The 20,250-nt window shown below is 46.1% G+C and overlaps 1 protein-coding gene across 1 annotated transcript in view; it reads right to left on the bottom strand.

Moving 5' to 3' along the window:
- LOC126543519 (calpain-A-like) overlaps positions 1-19,427 on the bottom strand; it is a 46,953-nt gene extending 27,526 nt beyond the window's left edge. The window contains exons 1-6 of the mRNA XM_055062358.2: positions 18,564-19,427; positions 14,275-14,454; positions 11,390-11,459; positions 9,403-9,661; positions 7,690-7,858; positions 6,854-6,919 (exon numbers count right to left, since the gene is read on the bottom strand). Coding sequence (XP_054918333.2) covers positions 6,854-6,919; positions 7,690-7,858; positions 9,403-9,661; positions 11,390-11,459; positions 14,275-14,454; positions 18,564-18,596 — 777 coding nt within the window. The 5' untranslated portion in view covers positions 18,597-19,427. The remainder of the gene's footprint in view (positions 1-6,853; positions 6,920-7,689; positions 7,859-9,402; positions 9,662-11,389; positions 11,460-14,274; positions 14,455-18,563) is intronic.
- Positions 19,428-20,250: the final 823 nt, after the last annotated feature.

Here is a 20,250-nt window from a genome sequence, read left to right as displayed (position 1 = left end):
GATCATTACGCAAGTGCGCCGTCTTGGGAATACGCGCTGCGTAAAAGTAATCTTCAAGGGGGATTGCATACCCTCCCACGTTAAAGTCGGACATTTTCGACATCCAGTTCGACCATTCATCCAGAAGCCGCTTCAATGCCATCAGTGCTTCAGGCTAGGACACGTAAAGGGCGTGTGTCCGAACTCGCTTCTGTGTCCCCGTTGCGCTGAACCTCATGCAGAAGTGACCTGCGGTGCCACAGTTCTGAAGTGCGCCAACTGTAGCGGCCCTCACGCAGCCTCGTCGAAAGACTGCCCCCGCATCAAGAGGGAGCGCGCGGTTCTGAAGCAAATGGCCAGAGACAATTCGGCCCACAGGGAGGCAGCCGAAGTAGTCCGGCGTCGGCGTCGACGTCGGCACCGTCGTAAGTCTTCAAAGAAGGCGCATGAGCGAAGCGATAGTACCCGCTCCACTACGGTACCACTTAGTCGCGACGCGATAGGGCCCACCACTTCCACGAGGGCATCAGATAAGACTCTTTCTTTAGAGGAATGGCCTACGCTACCGAGCCGCTCCCTTGCTAAGGAACCTCAGAAGGTCACGGCGCCACCGGAGCCTTCTCCGGCCATTGATGATTCACCTAAAACAGATCAAGTCATCTCGGTGCTACGTTCCCTCATGGAGGCCATCCGAACGATTTTAGTTCAGATGGGGACACCGTCTGCTCGAAGCGCACTTAAAGTGCTGGACGCCTTAAGCCCAGTGCTTGAATCCCTCAACTAGAAAGATGGCTACCCATACCCCATCCTTCCGAAAAGAAGTCAAGGCAGCGTCCGTCATGCAGTGGAACGCCAGAGGGCTAAAATCACGAATTTCAGATTTCCGTCAGTATGTGTACACCAATGTGTTTCCACTCATCGTCATTTGTGAGCCCAACTTGTCGAAACCAATCAGACTGTCAGGGTACGAATGTTTCATGTCATCAACAAATAGTGCATGCAGCAAAATCATCATTTTTGTTCGTCGGGAACTCACCTATGTTTTGCAACCGATTGCGCCCCACGACGACAATCAGTATATATGCGTCACAGTTAAAAAGAACAAACTCTTGTTTACTCTCATAGGCGTGTATATATCGCCTTCCAACAATTTCGACACTAAAAGATTAGCGGATATCTTGAGTGTTTGCCCCGCTCCATGGGTCATCATAGGAGATTTCAATGCACACCATCCAGCATGGGGAAGCACAAAGACAAATGCAAGAGGACGAAGATTATCAAGCATCGCCTACAACTATGGCCTTACTCTCTTGAACGATGGTAGCCCCACCTTTCTTCGAGGCGTGACATACGGCAGCTGCCTCGACCTTGCTTTTGTCTCCAACTCTCTCGCCAGATATGTGAAGTGGTTTCCAGATATTGAGACCCATGGGAGTGATCACATTCCCACCTATCTGAACATCAAAGGCTTGATGTCTAGATCTGGCCCACGGAATACCATTCGGACGATTCAATGGGCCAACTTCAAATCTGATATGGAAGATGCCTGCAGCGAGGGCCTGCCCTCTGGGTTAGAACAAACAATTAAAAATACGATGCGGAACGCCACTCGCATACTGACGATCTCTCACACGCGAAACGACTTCGACATAGAATTAGAGCGACTTCGCGCACTTCGTCGCCGGGCGGAACGTCGATATCGGCGTACAAGATCAATCTATGACCTTAGGGCAGCCAGGAGGATACAAAAGAAGATTCAGCGTCGAATGAATAGATTAGCGTCGGAACGTTGGGCAACGTTCTGCCAAACACTCGACCCCCGCAAGCCGCTGTCTCACATTTGGAAAACGGTGCAAGGTCTGCGTTGCCTTCCGGAACAGCGTTTTCCATTCAAGGCACTCGCGCTTTTCCAAGGGCGGCAAGACATCGATGTCGCAGAAGACTTTTGTGTGCGAATGGCAGACCAAGCGACACGCCCAGATCCTCCAGCCCGAGATGATGTCCCCCATTCCCGAGATTGCCGCATGGACCTTCCTTTTACAATGGAGGAGCTCGATGCGGCACTAGCTCTCTGCAGGCGCTCATCATCTCCGGGTCCAGATGGTATATCATACCGAGCCTTGTGCTATCTCGGAGAATCCGCACGGACAGCACTATTGAGTCTCTACAACACCTCATGGCAGGAGGGAAATGTTCCTGACGAATGGAAAGTGAGCCGCCTGGTGCCAATATTGAAGCAGGGCAAATCCCCACTAGAGCTCAGCTCTTACCGCCCGATAGCGTTGACCAGCTGTGTAGGAAAGATAATGGAACGGATGATCCTTGGCCGCCTGGAATGGTACCTTGAACACTACAAGATTTATCCGAGTTCCATGGCTGGTTTCCGACGTGACCGCTCTTCCATCGACAATGTAGTTGATCTCGTTTCATATGTCCAGCACGAAAGGTCCCGTAAACGTTTATCTGCAGCTTTATTCTTAGATGTGAAAGGGGCATACGATAACGTATTGCATGAGGCTATTCTCGACGCTCTTGTGACGGTTGGCCTAGGTGGCCGAGTATTTTTATGGATTGCAAGTTACCTATCTGCAAGATCATTCTATGTATTAACTGATGATGGCCCAACTACGCGACGCTATACCAGCAAGGGCGTTCCTCAAGGCGGTGCTCTCAGCCCGACGCTATTCAACCTCGCTCTTATTGGGCTTGCTGAACACTTGCCAACTACCACCAAAATTTCAGTATACGCAGACGACATCTGTCTCTGGACTTCGGCAGTCACACGTCCTCAGATACGTGCACGGCTTCAGAGAGCGGCTACTTTGACAGCGAGCTACTTGTGTGAACAAGGTCTCAGCATATCGCCAGAAAAATGCGCCCTAGTGGCGTTTACTCGCAAACCAATGACGCCTTATGTCATCTCAATCAACGGGCGGACCATTTCCTATGTCAGAACCTACAGATTTCTAGGCGTAATTATCGACCGAGACCTCTGTTGGAGCCCGCACGTGGCTTACATGAAACGACGCCTAACAGCAACCTCCCAGTTGTTTAAATACCTGACAGGAAAGACGTGGGGGATGTCAGTAGACGCAATGCTGAGACTCTACAGAGCTCTCTTTCTCGGTTTTTTAAGATACAGTCTACCTGTACTGAACAACACCTGCAAGACAAATATTCGTGTTCTGCAAGCAGCGCAAGCTCAAGCACTCAGAGTTTGTCTTGGTTTGCCGAGATGCACGTCAACTGAGGCAACTATTGCGATTGCTCGGGACCATCCAATGCAGACTCACATCACGGTGGAAACCCTGAGAACGCATATCAGACATTTGGCACGGGCCCCCTATCACCACCTTGCAACACTACCTTCAGACAGGCACCAAGCATCATTCTCAAAAACTATTGTCAAGTACAACGACAAACTTCCCTCGGGCTTCACCGCTGCATCTAAACCATCGATGCCCCCTTGGTGCCTTGTCAGCCCCACAGTCCATCTCAACGTGCCAGGAATCGGGAAAAAGTCTGAGCTGTCGTCGCCTGTGCTGAAACAACTGTCTCTGCTTCTTCTGCACGAGAGGTACGCAGACAGTGCACATATTTATACTGACGGTTCCACAAACATCCAGTGTTCGTCCGGTGCTGCAGTCGTCCCAGAAAGAGGTATTACCATCAGCTTTAGGACTGACCACCCAACGACATCTACATCTGCGGAACTAGCTGCTCTTCGAGCTGCACTTTGTTTTGTCAATCGGGAACCACCTCGACAATGGTCAATTTTCAGCGACTCAAAGGCAGCCCTACAATCTGTACTATCAGCTCTGCGTCGCGGGCCATCTGAACAGCTCGTATTCGATATTAGATGCCTACTTCATTCATCACATGAGAAAGGACATCACGTGACGTTTCAGTGGCTGCCAAGTCACTGCGGCGTCATCGGAAATGAAGACGCCGATAAAGCCGCTAGGACAGCTCTTGAAGACACACAGGAAGAGGCCATACCACTTTCACGTTCCGACGCAGCCAGCAGACTTCAAGTGCTTGCACAGGAGATCACGCTCTCTCTATGGTGCACACCAAGCAGCCAGACCAACCGCAGCGATCATCAACACGACCTGCCCTCCTTGATGCATCTCTGTATGCCAACCGGACTCCGCCGAAGTGAGGCCACCCTGCTTTATCGCTTATGGCTAGGGGTGGCCTTCACGAAATCTTACTCGTTTCGCATTGGAATGGCTGACAACGCTCTCTGCAATGCCTGTCTTTGCGAGGAGACGCTGGAACACATTCTGTGCGACTGTCCTGAATATAATGTTCAGAGACAGTCCATGGCGTCCGTTCTAGCGCACCTTGACAGTAGACCATTGTCAGTTGCAACCATTTTCACATATCGCCGACTGAAGACATCGCAGCTGAAGGCGACGAAGGGACTACTTCGGTTTATGAAGGATACGGGCTTGGACAAGCGACTGTGACAGTGATGTCACGTACCACACAAGAGTGACAGACTGTAACCAACGATGTGTGTGCCGTGTTATGTGCCCTCTATCTCTTCTCCCCATCTTTCATCCCCCCCATCCCCCTCCCATGTGTAGGGTAGCAAACCGGTTAGGCAAAACTGGTTAACCTCCCTGCCTTCCTTCTCCACTTTTTCCTTCCTTCCTTCCTTTCGTGAAAATGTCCTAAAAGACTGCAAAGTGACACTGAAGCAGCACCTTGTTCCCGCTGTTAATACAGATGCGGCTGATCCCGCGTTCAGCTTTTGCGAGTATCTGTTTTTTATGGCCCGTCGTTATGGCAACATAATTCGTAGATCGAAGATGTAGTAAGAGAAAGCAAGTCCTTCGGGTGTTAATGGTGTCACCGACTTCCTGTATGATGTGGCTGCTGCTTATGAGCTATATTATTGCTACAACAATTATTTGGTCACTCCAGGCGCATTCCTGCCGTCGGCATCGCCATTGCCATGAGGTTCCGTATAAGGTCCAAGCACGATAACACCGTCACCGCGCGCCGTACGCTGTACGTGCGAGTAAAAAGTGAGCCGGCGAACGTGGTTTAATCTCGCGTGCGCGAGCGAGGAACGCGGGCCGGAAGCGTGCCTTGTCCTGTCCCGCGCGAGGCAGGGGGGTCAGGCGAAAGAGGAGGTCGGGGGAGGGCGTTCTTCTCCGACGGGTACTAAGGTGCCTCGATGTCCTCCTCGCCCGCTATTCAGTACATAATGGACACATCCGTGGCGTCTACTACGGCGTTGGGCACGCGAATGGCGGACGCCGTAAGGACGCGTCGCCGGCACTCGTGTGTCCTGAAAGCGAGCTGCGACGTGGCCAAAGTGCGCGCCCGCGCGGGCCTCACCTTCAAAGTGATCGCCGATGTTTGCAGAGAGCGAGCGAGTGAGTGAGCGAGAGAGAGAGAGAAACAAAGAGGGAAGGGCAGGGAGGTTAACCAAAGACGTGCCCGGTTGGCTACCTTACACTTGGGGAGGGGGAAACGGGAAGAACAGATAAGGAAAGAAAAGAAAAATAGTCATTCACAGTCTGTCGCAGAGGTATCTGCACTGTCACAAGCGTTCATATAATCCAGTATCCTTCAAGAAACGCAGAAGAGTTTTTGCAGTTTGCATGTTTTCTTCTGAGAGCGGTCTATCGTCTAGCAGGTTGAGCTTCGCTTGTAGAGTGCCAAAGGATGGGCAATGACATAGAAGGTGCTCTAGAGTCTCATCACACCCGCACATATTGCACGCCGCATTGTTGGCCATTCCTATCAGGAATGAATCGGACTTTGTAAATGCAAAAAAGGGTAAAGCGTGCAGACACGGACGCGCCTTACCCTTTTTTGCATTATGAATCCTTACCAACTAGTTCAGCTTTCTGTCGTTCTAAGCTTCATTTGTAAATGCGACGCCCAACTACATGCGACACATCAAAGTTGTTTCGCGACGGGAGAGTCCAGATGGCAGGCGAAGTCGCAAGTTAGGGTCGAGAGGGTGCGAGCGTGAGTTGGTGAACCCCAGGGAATTCCGTCGTAGAAGTGTGTTGTGGCGAGCAAGTGATTGAAGTTGTCGCGCAGCATCAGTTCTTGAAAGTGGTATAGGAACCCGCTGATGTGTTTGGTGAGCCGCGTAGCTTCATCTGCGCTGTCGTTGCCGACAATTCTGCAGTGGCTTGGCAACCATTGAAATACATTGTCGTGGCCTTTCTCGAGCGCGTGATTATGAGCGTCCCTTATTTCGTACACTAGCTGCTCGTGTGACCCATGACTTAGGGTAAACTGCAAAGTTTGTAGGGCTGCTTTGGAATCTCAGCAAATGGCCCAACAATTTGGTGGCTGCTGGAGCACGTCCTTGAGTGCACCTTGAACAGCCGCAAGTTCTGCTGCAGAGTGTGCGTAGTGCTCGTAGCTTCGTATGCGCTGTGCTTTCGACGTTTCGGTCGCGTTGAAGCGAGAGATGCGTGAAGGTCAATTCGTTCGCTGCAGTCGCGATTCCACATTCCAGCATTTTGCTAGCGAGTTTCCGCGCTCATCGAGCGAGATTTGTTCATGTTTATCTGTGTGCGCGTGACGCCGTGCTTGTTAATTTAGTTAAAACGCGTTGGCGGGCTAGTTAGTTTGAATCCTTGGTAGAATGAGTAAGCGCGCTGAACAAGGACGTAGAAAGAAGTAGACACAAGAATACGCTGTCTCACGTTGTTTCTTTTTACACTCTCGTTCAGTCATGCTTACATATTCTATCATTGTCAATTTATTTAGTAACCGAATGTTTACAAGTTTACACGGCCGATGAAACTACTATGCTTACTTTGTACAGCTATCTACTAATTTGCTATCGCAGTCGGTGCTTCGCCTTTCGGGCGAAACTGCGAATGTTTTTTCTTACCTGTGTGGCACCAGTGACGCTGTACTCATGAAAAGCATGTAGTCCTTCCTCGCCCTTCTCTGATTCCTGCAAAGGAAATGCAATGTTTCTGAACTAGTCCGATACAAGGAAGAAAAGAAAGGAACACAATGTGGGACCTCTGTTCCGCGCGATATGATAAAAATATATTTCAAAAGTTTGTGACGCAGCCTATTATGAAAACTCAGAAACCACCGTTCTTTCATTTTTTTGGCAAATCAGTTCTGCGGAAACTCTCAAGGTGGAGGAAACGCCATGAACGGAAACGTTGTCATCCACCCGAATCTAGCACGAAGCCGCAAGGGAAGCTTATACAGGTTTTTCAGAAAGAAAGCTTCACAGTTGAAGAAAAAAATGTGCCTTCGTGCTACATTCGGGTGTATGACAATATTTCCTTTCATGTCCTTTGGTTCTTGCGTCTTGACTTGCTTACAAAGCCTCTTCTCGAGGTGAAAGTGCCTTATTTGGTATTGTAGAAGGGTAATTTACTAATACAGATCAAATATTTTGTTCTTTTTCCTTAATGTCCTTTTAAGGGAGAGAATGTTAGCCGTGGGACAACGCAATCGCCTTTTATAGACCCATAATGGTGTTAAAGTGCTTAGTGCGTATAATGCTAAACACAACTGCAGGCATCTTAAATTTCTCAAAATTAATCTCAAAATTGCTGTTAGGTGGTAAGACTGTTCGCCATTCCATTCTCGAACTGTAACAGCTAGTTGCCGACGAAGAGCGATGCGCACTAGAGAGATGGTCCTGCATGCGCTTCACCTTACATGAAACTTTCCGTGATTTCAAATGCAGGTAAAGTGGCTTACGATGATGGAACACGTGATGAGAGATTTCCTTTCCAGGGCCTTCTGAATGATCTGAAACAAGTTCTTGGGCGCACGCTCGAGGGTCAGCTGCTCTGTGAGGCCTCCCGTGAAAGTGCCCAGGCCTTCGTTGCCGCTGCCTCCGACGAGGGCAGCGTAGCCACCGTGCAGCCTGCAGTGTGTGTGAAAAAGCGGGGTCAATCATGTATCGTTTACTAAGCAATCCTACTACTGAAATGAAAACACCTTAGCCATTCTACGCTAATCTGAGCAATTGATGCATCAAAGACAGGGAAGCTATACCATAAGCGAGACCTTACACACTTCACTGGAAGTACTAGGAGTCTGTTTGCTATAGCTGTTCTCAGTGGCGATTCATCATCGATGCCGTGGTCGTGTACAGACGCTTCGGGGCTGCCGCGCAAGTTGCATTCCTGGACCACGCCGTCAGCTTTTATTGCCGCAGCCATACAAATATTCTAGCTGACCTCCAACGTCTGGGCCGATGAAACGCGGTAGTGAAAAAAAAAAAAATGTCGCGGAGCCAATGAATATACTAAGGAATCAATTCTTTACGAAGTGGGCCCTCAACTCAAATACCGACTGGATGGAGAACTTCCGAAATGTACCGAGACACTAATTCACCGACTATGCTTTGAGGCAGCATACGCCGAACGTTTTCTATATCACATAAAACGGGCTTCTCCCACAGCTCGCTCATGTGGCAACGACGACGAGGATGTTAGCCTTCTCGTCCTCGAATGCCCTCGATACGCGATGCAAAGGCGGCAGCTAGAACAGGAGCTTCCCTCCACTGATTCTCACCGGCATTCCTCACTCGCAATATTGCTGGGCCCACGGCCATAGAAAATAACTCAGCGAAAAGCATTGAATGCACTCGATCGAACATCTTTACGAAAATACCGACATCCCTAACAAGTACTAGATAACGCACTGAATAGACACACAATGTAATTACAACTTACTTTCAATATTTGCAATTATTAGCGCTTCTATATTACGTGTCATATAATTTTGTATTCTGTGCTGAAGCTCAGCCTTGATTGTCATATTCTGTACGTGTATTATTTTAACTCTTTGTAATTCCTCATTTGTTTACATGCTCATCGCTTTCTACTGCGCGGCCGCCTGTGTGACTTTGTTTGTGACTTTGTTTACCAACTCATTGCGGTGCGACTTGCCTTTGCCTTTAATATTTATATGTTCGTGGATGTATAAGACCGTATGCTGTATATTTCCGGCCTTGTCACGTCGTTTCTATTAATTTTCCTACTAATATTTGTATACCTCACATTAATTTTTTTTAGTGGACCATCAACAAGCTTCTTGGTCAGTCGTTTCCGCTATCTTAGACGTCACGGCGAATTAATACAAAAATTTCAGTTCGGCGTCGCCATCTGCCTTCCTTACAGTAGTACAATTTTGTCGCCCACTGTTTCTTAGCTCTCGGTCCCCTATAATGTCGATTCGCTCTAATTAATAGGTTGGGTGTTCGACAAGTACAGTCTTACAATTCCAGGTTAACTTTGTGTTCCTTCCACCTCCTTCAATCGCCAGTCAATAAATATAGTCTGAAGAATACTTATTTGGAAGTCGACTTTCTTATGCGACTTAAGCATCGCGATTTATGACTCTCTAATCTTTCCACACGCAGGCAGCACGCAGAAGGGACGTAGTTTGCCGAAGCAGGCTCACTTGGCGTAGGCCTTCTCCAGGAGGGCGCTCCAGTACTCGTTGCTAGCGCTGGAAGTTACGAAGGCCAACGTCCCTTCGTCCTCCCTGTAGGGAAGCCTGTCGTCGACCACAATGTCGATCCAGCGGTTGGCCTTCCACAGGTGGAAGTGGAAGATACCGGCGTACTTGTCCTGGAAGCTCTGGCCCTCGGGCACCACGTTCTTGAACAGATCTTGGTGCAGAGTCAGAGTGGCCATGGATGCTAGCATCCAGCAGTTACCTGGCACACAAAGGAAGCTTCGCTATACACGGAGGCGATGACTAAAATTGTCACTGATGACATCTTAGATTACAGATCATTACTTAAAAAATAAATGGTTGAGCCCCACGACCAACGAGAGCCGAGCAAAAGTGTGTGTTGAAAGCACAGAAAAAAAAAAGAAATTCGAAAGGACAGCGGCATTGTTGGGCACTATTTACGGACTTAAAAAGCGTTCTGTTCGCATGAGCCTTCATCTGCATTAACTTAGACCATTGCATTACTTTTGGTGGGATTAACTTATAAAACCCATCTGCTTCCGCTTCAGATAATTCAAAATGAAGCTATCCGTGCGATTAGTACATATCGAGTGATTCCCAGCTCTCCGCTCTTTCATTATCTCAATATACTTCGGATTGATGGTTTGGTTAAATAGCATCTTGGAATATTTGCTATCGCATCATTAATGACCGGAATCTTCTTCAGTTCATTCATAGGAATGAGATTCTTTTTGCGTTATCAATGCAACAACGGAAATGTGCTATCCATTTTAAAAATAAATTTCGTTTTTCACAAATAATAAATAATCACATTTTAACGAGATTTGCATTACAACACAACGTACTTCTGTAAAAGGTTCGAACCATAATTACGGCACTCAAATGGATTTTTCATTAATCAAGTATGGAATTTATTTATTTATTTATTTATTTATTTATTTATTTACTTATTTATTTATTTATTCCACGAAACCTCTAAAGGCTCTAACCACGAGGGTACTACATAAAAGAGTGGCAAAAATTACATGACAGACTAGAGAAAATGAATAGGCAACAAGAATCAAAATGTGGTGGCACAACAACACTCAATAAAAGGTAATGAAAAAAATGCAACTTTGAGGATGAACGGAATTCAGAAGTTTATGGTTCGGATGACTGACAAGACCCTGAGTACCACTAGGGAGTTTCCACTAAGCAGAAAACAATTTCTTGTAATTCATGTTCCTAAATACCTCGAACGTTGAAATTTTCTCGTGTTATAGGCAATTACGTGAAAGCATTTTGTATATTTCGAAACTTTCTTCATTGTTCTTTTTTTTGCGTTATCAACGCAACAACGGAAATGTGCTATCCATTTTTTAATAAATTTCGTTTTTCACAAACAATATTAAATATTACACCATAACCTTTGTGTCTCAAATTAAAGTTTTTTAAAAGTAAAATTATTGAGCTTTAGATTGACATATAGCATCACATTTTAACCCTGATAATATCAATAAAAAATCATTGCTAAAACTTTCAGAAAGTGGGCAATATTACTATGGTAAGGACAATGTTGAAAAATAAATTACATTTTGTACTTTTATGTGCCAAAACCACGATATGTTTATGAGGCACGCCGTAGTGGGGGACTCTGGAATAATTCATACCACGTGACGTTCTTTGGCATGCACCCAATGCAAGGTATACCTGGGCGTTTTTGCATTTTGCCCCCATCAAAACGCTTGCGCCTCACACGTGGTGGGCTGCCTGAGCGACAAAGCGTGCTCTACAGCCGTGCTTACATGAATGCGAATGCAGCGTACCATATCTTTTAGCGCATCATGGTAATACTACATTCGGGACTCACGTCATTAAACTTATTCACCGGCGTACGGCATACGCTACTTTAGCACTCTACCATGTGCGACTGGGGAGAATTTTTACCAGCAGTTTACGCTCCCGGTTGTCAGCAACGTCCGTTACTCACCGAGTCCACCTTGCTGGACATCGAAGCGACTGAAAGTTTCATTCAGGAATTCCGGTTTTTCGCATATCTCCTGAGAAAACGAGAGATGGACAAAACATTATTGACATGGGCCGGAGAACTCGTGGTTAACGAGTCAAGAAATCTAAAATTTTTAATTTTAAACTGACACGCTGCTGCATCACCCCCGCCCCCCCCCTTTCCTTCCCGCCATATTGCCAGTTGAAAAACTTATTTTACTTTAGTGTCTCACCATTGCAAATTTTAAAATCTCGTGACGTCATGAGGTTCTAACGCGTGAATTTCGAGCAAGTATTTCCGCCTTATACTTGTTTTTTTTTTTCTGAATGAACGAGGCTTCGCTCACAGTATGACAAACGCTCCTAATATTTCAGAGGTCTAATTTAGCAATCCAGCTTAAAATTTCTCTTAGGTGCCCCTTCAAGAGTGCTTTGGTAGCCTCTCTTAAGTGCCACCCGCCAAGGTGGCACAGTGGTCATGACGTTCTGCTGCTGAGTATAGGTCACGGATCCGATTCCCGGATGCGGAAATCGAATACGGTGGGCGCGGAATTCCAATATGTATTTGCAGTTAGGTTATGGTACCGGCGTTAACCTCGTGATGATCAAATACAGTTCCACATAAAAGAAAATGTAACTCGTTTAAACTTTATTTCCGGTCACGAAGAGCACATTTGTACGAAAAAAAAAATCGCTAAAAATTTTATTTGGATAAAAACATAAATATAGTAATAAATAATTAGTCCTCGATTTGCTGAAATGTTCACAGCATGATGCCGCGTTTCACTGTTTCCTTGCACTCGCACTTGCATTCTTACTATAACCGAATTTGCGTGCGAGGGGCAACTTAATATGATCATCCAGATTTGATCCGGCGTATTAAAATCACGACTACAGGCTGTGCGCAGGGCTACCGTAAGTAAGTAGCCCAATGGTAGGCAGAAAAATTAGTGTTTTTGTGACGTTATTCCAGTCATACAATAAGTTCATTTTCCGCAAGAAAATTCACGTGTTAGTCTCTTTCACGGAAAGCAGAAATCCGAGATTTCGCACGAGGCTTGCGCTACAGAGATACTGGGTAGGCCGCCAAAAAAGGTGCTGAATAAAATTTCCCGTTCATACAGCGGCACATTTGTTACGTCACCGTCAGCGTCAGCGTTATTGTGGCTTTGTCCGGGAGCCTACGAGGAGACTATTTAAATATACGCGCAGGTATGTGGTCACATGATGCCGCGTTTCACTGTTTCATTGCACTCGCACTTGCTGCATCAGTTCAAGGAGTGCGGCCATACAGGCTCGCAGGCAAACCTATGATAAGGTAAATGCGGAATTTATGACAATGCGGTCGTTTATTTTTCTCAAAGCAAAAGAAAGGGGAGAGAGGGAGCGAAAAGTCGTTTCACAGAAAGAACACAAACAGCGTCACTGAGTAAACACGCTCAGCAATAGTATCTATTCAGCATAGTTATAACTGACGACAGTTTGACCAAACACAACACAACACAAAGCACAAAATAATGCGATAGATTACGAGACAAAACGCATTTTAATAGATGGTGGCTGTCCCTCAGAAACAGGAATGTCACCAAACTGGCTACTACAATGCTTTCTGCTTTCACAAATTCAACAGCTTTCACAAATTGAATTGTTCGAGAGAACTTGCCGCAAAAAAAAAGAAGTAAAAGAAAGCCAAATAAAAGCTTCCAACTCTGTTGTCAACCAATAAGTGTTCTGCTTAGTTCTTGCGCAAAGCAGAGTACATGGTGACTGGCAGTCCCCCCCCCCCCTCCCCCAGATTACGATTTGCTACATTCTTACTATCACCGAATTTGCGTGCGAAGGGCAACTTAAGATGACCATCCAGTAGAATTATGATCCGGCGCCCGCCCCCTCTTCAGTGTAGCTTAATTAGTGGCTCTCGGGGAGACGAGTTGTAAAGTGTGGGGGGAGATCTGTTTTCAGAAACAATTAAATATAGCCCAAAATAGCGACATAGCTGACAGCAAATTTCTGACGGCAACTCGGACGAGAAGTAGCCCAATTTGCTAATTAATAGGCCAATCTGGTAATCTTGGCTGTGCGTCAAGTTTTCGCGTGCCCCAATACGAATTCTGAGGTATCAAACTAAGCGAAACAGAAATGATAGGCTGTGTCCTGGTGGTCAAAGTTAATCCGGACTCCTTCGCTACGTTGTGTAAGTGGGTAGGGTTTAATGAGATGTTACTGATGAGCTTCGAACCGATACTCCTCAATTGCTACTGCTTTTCTCTTAAAGAGAAGGTGTTGCTTGGGGACTTTAAGCCTGACGAATCAGTCAATAAATAAATCCCTTAACTGAAAGAAAAAAAGGTTGATAGTCACTTCAGTATCCTTACTTCATTACAATGCGAAAGCATAATGACATCTCCAAATTATTAGTTACGCCCATGATACGTGACGCCATACATTGTCGCGCGTTCTTCACCACTCTACCTTAATCCAAATTGCTCTAATTTGTACCAACCTTAATCAACCTTGCTCTAATTTGTACCAACCTTAATCTGTCGTAATCCACTTTAATTCACCTTGATTAAATTTAATTGACCTTAATTCACTTTACTCTACCTAAAGTCCCCTTAGTCTAACTTGTTCTAACTTTAATTCAATTTACTTCACTCTAATTGACCTTAATTACCTTTTATTCATGTTAATTACCCATTGTTACTACTAATTAAAGTTGTTATACCATTTACTATCTTCCGTATTCGTACTGACGTCACACTGATTTTTGGCACCATTCGTTGCGGACAACGCCGGCTTTTCTGCCTCATGGGCCGTATAATGCTTCCGCATTAAAAACCGATACAAAAAAGACTGCGCAGTATTTACCCAAGGCCTTTGCCAGAAGACTTCAAACTCGGGTTCCTTGGTGCCCCAGATGGTCTCACTCACGCAGGGAAACTCGTGGTCTTCGAAGAGCTCCTGGCGTTTCAGGCATCTCTTCAGCAGGACCTCGTAGTCCTGAGGTTCGCCGGTCTTCGTCTTGGTGCCGGAGAAACGTTCGCCGAACTGCGAAGGCGCACGCGGTTGCGTTCGAACTGATAAGTTCGTACTCAGCGCGCCAGTCATGTACGCAGCAGTTGTTAATGCGAGAGACCCGTAAGTTGACAAGAATCAAGGGTTGGGCACCGGCGACCGGCAAACGGTTCCTGTGAACGAAGAGCTTCGCGAATGCAGCCATGAACTCATTAGGGGCCCCACTGACACATTCTTTCGTTGGTTAAGATCTGTTTGACGTTGGCTGACCGCCTTCGCTAATATGTCCAACGTTAGGAGTGGCTGGGACCTCCTCTTACGGACGTGTTATAGCTTAATAAGACTTTCTGTCTGTTTTTATGTCTATGTGTGCGTAGGGACCCAGATTCTGCTGGTGATCGAACAGCTTTTAGCCCTGGGCCTCGTGAACGGGACTGGCAATGTATCTTATGGTGAGTATATTTAACAGGTGGAAAGACACTCAAAGCAAAGAAACTTAGACGACGATGCACGAAGTAACATTTAATAAGTAAGACGTATAGCGAATGGGAATGCTGTGCTTGTAAAACTCATTCAGGAAGTCCCACGTGACGTCACCCGACTCCCTCGATTAATGTACCACAATTCACGTTGGCGCCAGAATAATCTGTTTATTTCCGGCAAACCAGTTCCATGGAATCTCGCGAGGTGGAGGCAGATTCATGAAAGGTAAAATTGTCATCCACCTGAATCTATCACGAAGCTACAAAGGAAACCCACGGAAACTCATACAGCTTTTTCAGAAAGGAAGCCTCGCCACTGAGGAAAAATTTGCCCTGGTCCAGTATTCGAACCCGCGACCAACGCCTTCCCGGGGTGGTCGCTCTACCATCTGAGCTAACCAGAAGGCCAGCAGCTCGTAGCGCGAGGGCGAATTAATCGACAAGCCGAAACACAGGGACACTGAATATGACAAATAGGTCCTGCAGAATCCCGCAAGGTTGGCTTTTCTAGATTCGTGATGCTTTTATACATTCGCAGTATCATTAAAATCTTCTACGTCAGTAGTTTTCGAGGACACGTGAGATGACGTTATGACGCGGCAGCTGGGACGTGCGTGGTGCTAATTAGGTAACGACGTCTTTGTGTGTGTAATCTAGGTACATTTAACACACAACTAAGGCTATGAACATTTCCTGGCCTCTCGTTCTTGCACGAAACAATGCCTGGATGTTCCTTTCGATTTCAGAAAACCCGATACAGTTGAAACTCGCGAATGTTTTTTAGCACGGTCGTACGAGTCCAGCAAAGCTGGCACGGGGACAAAATCTAAACTCAACACCGGGTCTGCTCTTCGCCGCATGCCGAGCAGGAGTTGAAGGCGTTGGAAGGACTACGGGGTAATGCCCGTGCATTCGCTCGTGCTCTGGTAGTCATCCAAAAGAAGCTGCCGGGACAACAAACAGATTGCAAATTGGCGCTAGTCCAAGGAATGGTTCCTCTGCAGCGCCTATTGAAGGTAAGCAACCCGGAAGGCAAGGCTGAATGCTCGCGAAGGGTTCGCAAAAGACTAGGACCGTCCTGTTTTAGCGCTATACAACGCAATAAATAGGAACGAGTTGCGGGGTAGAAATTAAACACGCGTGGATTCTCTCCCTCGTCTGTAGATCTGACGCTGGATAGAGGTACGGAAGAAACGCTTTTTATAAGATGTTGTGGAGTGTGGCATATATCGAGGGCCGCCACCGCCTCGCTCGAAGGGCTCGCTCGGCCCTGTATTCATAAAAAAGTTGTTACGCTAAAGCTGATCGTAATAGCAGATGTTTGGCTATGAGTCTTCTTCAACGAGGCAATCGTGTTGTTGGCCATACTACCGAAGGAAACCGGCCAATGGCAAACAGCACTTACGTACAAAGGGCTGTGTGAATTCGGCCCCTGAGCAGGTTGATTGATTGATTGATTGATTGATTGATTGATTGATTGATTGATTGATTGATTGATTGATTGATTGATTGATTGATTGATTGATTGATTGACTGTGTTATTGGCAATGTTGGCAACAATATGGCTCTACTTCCCAAGGTATATATTTTTTCAGGAACACAGTGATAACGTGAAGTGAACTGAGTACGTACAGTATGACGCAGTTCGTCGTACCTTCCAGTGTGTGTTGTCGTTCGTTGCGTTAATTTCACTCATCAGCAATGCAAGACCAACCAGCCCAGAAGTTATTCTTTCTACGCCTCAAAGGTCGTAAAAATTGAATATCTCTTAGTTTAGCCGTTGTCAGGCGATTTCTTTCCGAAGGACTGACCGAGCCACATGCTTCGTCATCTTACGAGATTCAGCGCATTCAGAATGGCATGCCCGATGGACTATTTACGATTATTCATGTCAGAGAGTTTCGGCCTTTAACTTTTTTTTCTCTCTCCTGCTTTCTGGTATTTCTGGGGAGGCATAAACGCTAGAAGACAATGCTGGAAAATGCATTGTTAGGAGATCTAGAGATGCTTGACTGAATTCGGGAGTCGGACAATGAATAATTGGCTCTATGGGACGAATACCGATTGGTTAGGCTCCCTTGATGAGCTCATTGATTATTTGGTGCATACTGCCGGCTTGAGTGCCATACCTTGGGCAGGAGTGGATATGAAACAATACAAGAATAAATGATCAATACAAGGATACAACAATTGCGTTCGTAAAATTACGAACTCACAGCTGCGGCTCTTGTATGTCCGCAAGTACGACTTTGCTCATTATTACGTCAAATGTGTTTCCCTAAGTATATTTCAGCATAAAAGAAAGAAGGATAGCGGGTAATATGTAATATCTGTCACTTTAACATCCAGAAAGTCAATGCATGAAAAGCGAAGTGCCCAAGTACGTGCACCTCTACTCGCTAAAATTTCTAGAAAGTTTTTGCTTCGAGTCACAGGGTCTGCAGCCTTGTATATGATATCGTGGGAATTTATGTTCTCAAGGATTGTCTTCCAGCGTAAATGGCTGACACATAGTTGCACGTCCTTGTCAACTTTTGTGCAGCTTTACCAGCGTTCCATACCTTGATTTGTTTAACTTGTGTGGAATCGCATGCTTGCTTTTCAGACAGCACGCATTAGGCTACGTTTAGTGCGCTTTACTTATTTGGGAGACACGAAAGAAAAAGATAGAATTTGGAAAAAAAGAAATTACGAGGTTTTACGTGCGAAAACCACGACTTGATTATGAGGTACGCCGTAGTAGGGGACCCCGCTAATTTGAACCTCCTGTGGTTCTTTAACGTGCACCTAAATATAAGTACACGGGTGTTTTCGCATTTCGCCCCCATCGAAATGCGGTCGCCGTGGCCGGGATTCGATCCCGCGACCTCGTCCTCCGCAGCCCAACACCATAGCCACTAAGCAACAACGGCGGGTTAAAGACAGAATTTGAAAGGAATTAGGTACCACATACTCCTATACGTTCTGTATTAATCACGCTGTTCTGGAACACCCAAGCCAACATTGACAAAGGCTACCCTTGAAGCCTGAACGCACTTCGATCCAGTGGCTTCTATATTGACAGAAGAAGCCAGAAGTGTGAGCTTACACGAAGTGAGACCAATTTGTTTGAAACAGGCTGAGGTGTCATTCTTCCTTCATTTCTTTATTTTATCTCTGACATGCCTTTGATCTTGATGATCATTATCGGGAAGCCACTACAATAACAGCCATGGCAAGGCATTCGCCCGTATACTGCCGCTGTTACGTCCCTGTAAAAGTAATCTGGTTAACATTCTCTGCGTGAAGTAGGAGGCTTCGTGCCCGAATCTTGCACGTCTTAGTCAAGACTTAGCAGTAAAAACGATAATTTAAACTAGCCTGGAATAGATGCTTTATTTGCCCATATTGAAGGTACACAAGTAAAGATTTAGGACAGAGGGCCTCGGCTCGAACTGCGGCATGGGCTAGCGCATAGGCTACGATAACTAAGCTGTTAAAACGTTTACCGCGGCTGCCATTGCTATTAAGAATACACTGAGCTTACCGGCCACCAACAGGCGTTCGCGCGCGGGGACAGATTGCCATTAGTTTCGGCTAACTCACGATCGCGAAAAAAATAAATAAGAAAGAAACAAGGAGAGAGGAGCTCAAGACGGACATGCTTTCGATATATCTCACCTTGTAGATTTTTTCCTTGGTCTTTTCCGCCATCGCTCCTGCTTTTCACGACAGTGCTTCGCCACACGCGTTAAACGCCAGGTAGTGCTCTCGGACACAACAACAACGCCGTCGGCAAAACCTGTCGACGATGCCGAGCGCCTGTTCCGCAGCCAGCCGCTTCACTTCCACCAATGCCGCTCCGCCGGGCAACGCGGGGTGATTAAGATAACCCCCCGCTGTCTCGCACTTCCCCCGCACTCTACGCTTTGAAGCGCAATGACACGTACACGCGATGAGGCTAATAGTGTCGGTACACGCTGCTATATATTGCTGTAAGCGGCCTGGCTCCTATAGTTGCTATGCATTGCGCAATCGTCAGGTAAAGCGGCCGACTGAAATCACCAGGGATAGGCTGCTGCAAGAGATAAGCGGCGTCATCCTTCGAAGTCATACGATTGCTGACAGCATAACCGCAAGGAGGGAGCAACACCGTTTGTTGACAAGGAAGACAAATACAGAACTGCACAGAGGGCAAGAGAAACTTGCCGCTGTTGCTCAGAGAGCTTTTTTTTCTTCTTTTTTTCATTCCTGTTTCGTTTACGACTTATACATCTTTTTTTTTTATATATATCACCATGCACTTTCCGGTTAAGGGGGGTAGGCATATCTTCGTTATTATGATATTATTATTATATCATATTAATGTTATATTACGCATCCAATGGTGGACTTCAAAAAGACCCTCCAGCACAATAGCCCGATGATCTGCTCAAGTATCTACTTTTTCTGGCAGAGCCCATGTCACGATGAACGTTGACGGTAATGCGATGAGGATTAAAACAATATGTAGGGACATGCCGCATTGCCGCACGGAGTGGCAGTCTCGCTTTCCAGCCACAAAGCCAAATGTTACCACGACGATATACATATATATATATATATATATATATATATATATATATATATATATATATATATATATATATGTATATAATTTCCTAAATAAAATTACAATTTCCTATAATATATTTTCCTCGTCTGGATTGCAGACGCAGAATAAAGAAGCAAGCAAGGCATGTGGCAGCCTCTATTACCGCACAAGAACACCATCTTTGCCGACCGGTTTGGCAGCAGCACGCCGCACACTCGGACTTCAGCATTGCAACTTCTGCATCCCGCAACCCCAGCGGCCGTTCACTTGGCGAGGAACGGAAGCTCAGAGCAATGTCCGAGGCAAAGGAGAATATTCACTTTTACAAGGTAAGGAAAGAGAGAGAGAGAAAGAAGAAAGATTTCTGTTTTATATGTTCTCGCTATTCACGTTGGCTTCGATCGATTTGCGCTCTTTGAGTTGTGAATTGGGCAGATAATTGGGTTCTATATAAAGTAAAACAAAGTGCATAATTGGGTAGAGCATCGGGATACTGTGCTGGGGGACCTGGGTTCAAAGTGCGCCGTCGGACACCTCATTTATTATTTGAAGAGGTCCGAGACGAGTTGAGACGAGGCGAGACAAGAAGCAACATAACCCCACTCAACCGGAAAGTGCCTTGTTATATATAACGTAAAGAATAAAATGAAATTTAAAATTTAATCATTAAAATGAAAGTCAAAAAGAAAAGAAAGAGGTGGAGGCAAAACCCTATATGGCGCTATTACCAACGATGAGTTTCACTTGACACTGCAATTTTCGACTTCCTTGTGA

The sequence above is a fragment of the Dermacentor andersoni genome, chromosome 3 (assembly GCF_023375885.2).
Source record: "Dermacentor andersoni chromosome 3, qqDerAnde1_hic_scaffold, whole genome shotgun sequence".
NCBI classification, from domain to species: Eukaryota; Metazoa; Arthropoda; class Arachnida; order Ixodida; family Ixodidae; genus Dermacentor; species Dermacentor andersoni.
This window is presented reverse-complemented; position numbering and strand designations above follow the sequence as displayed.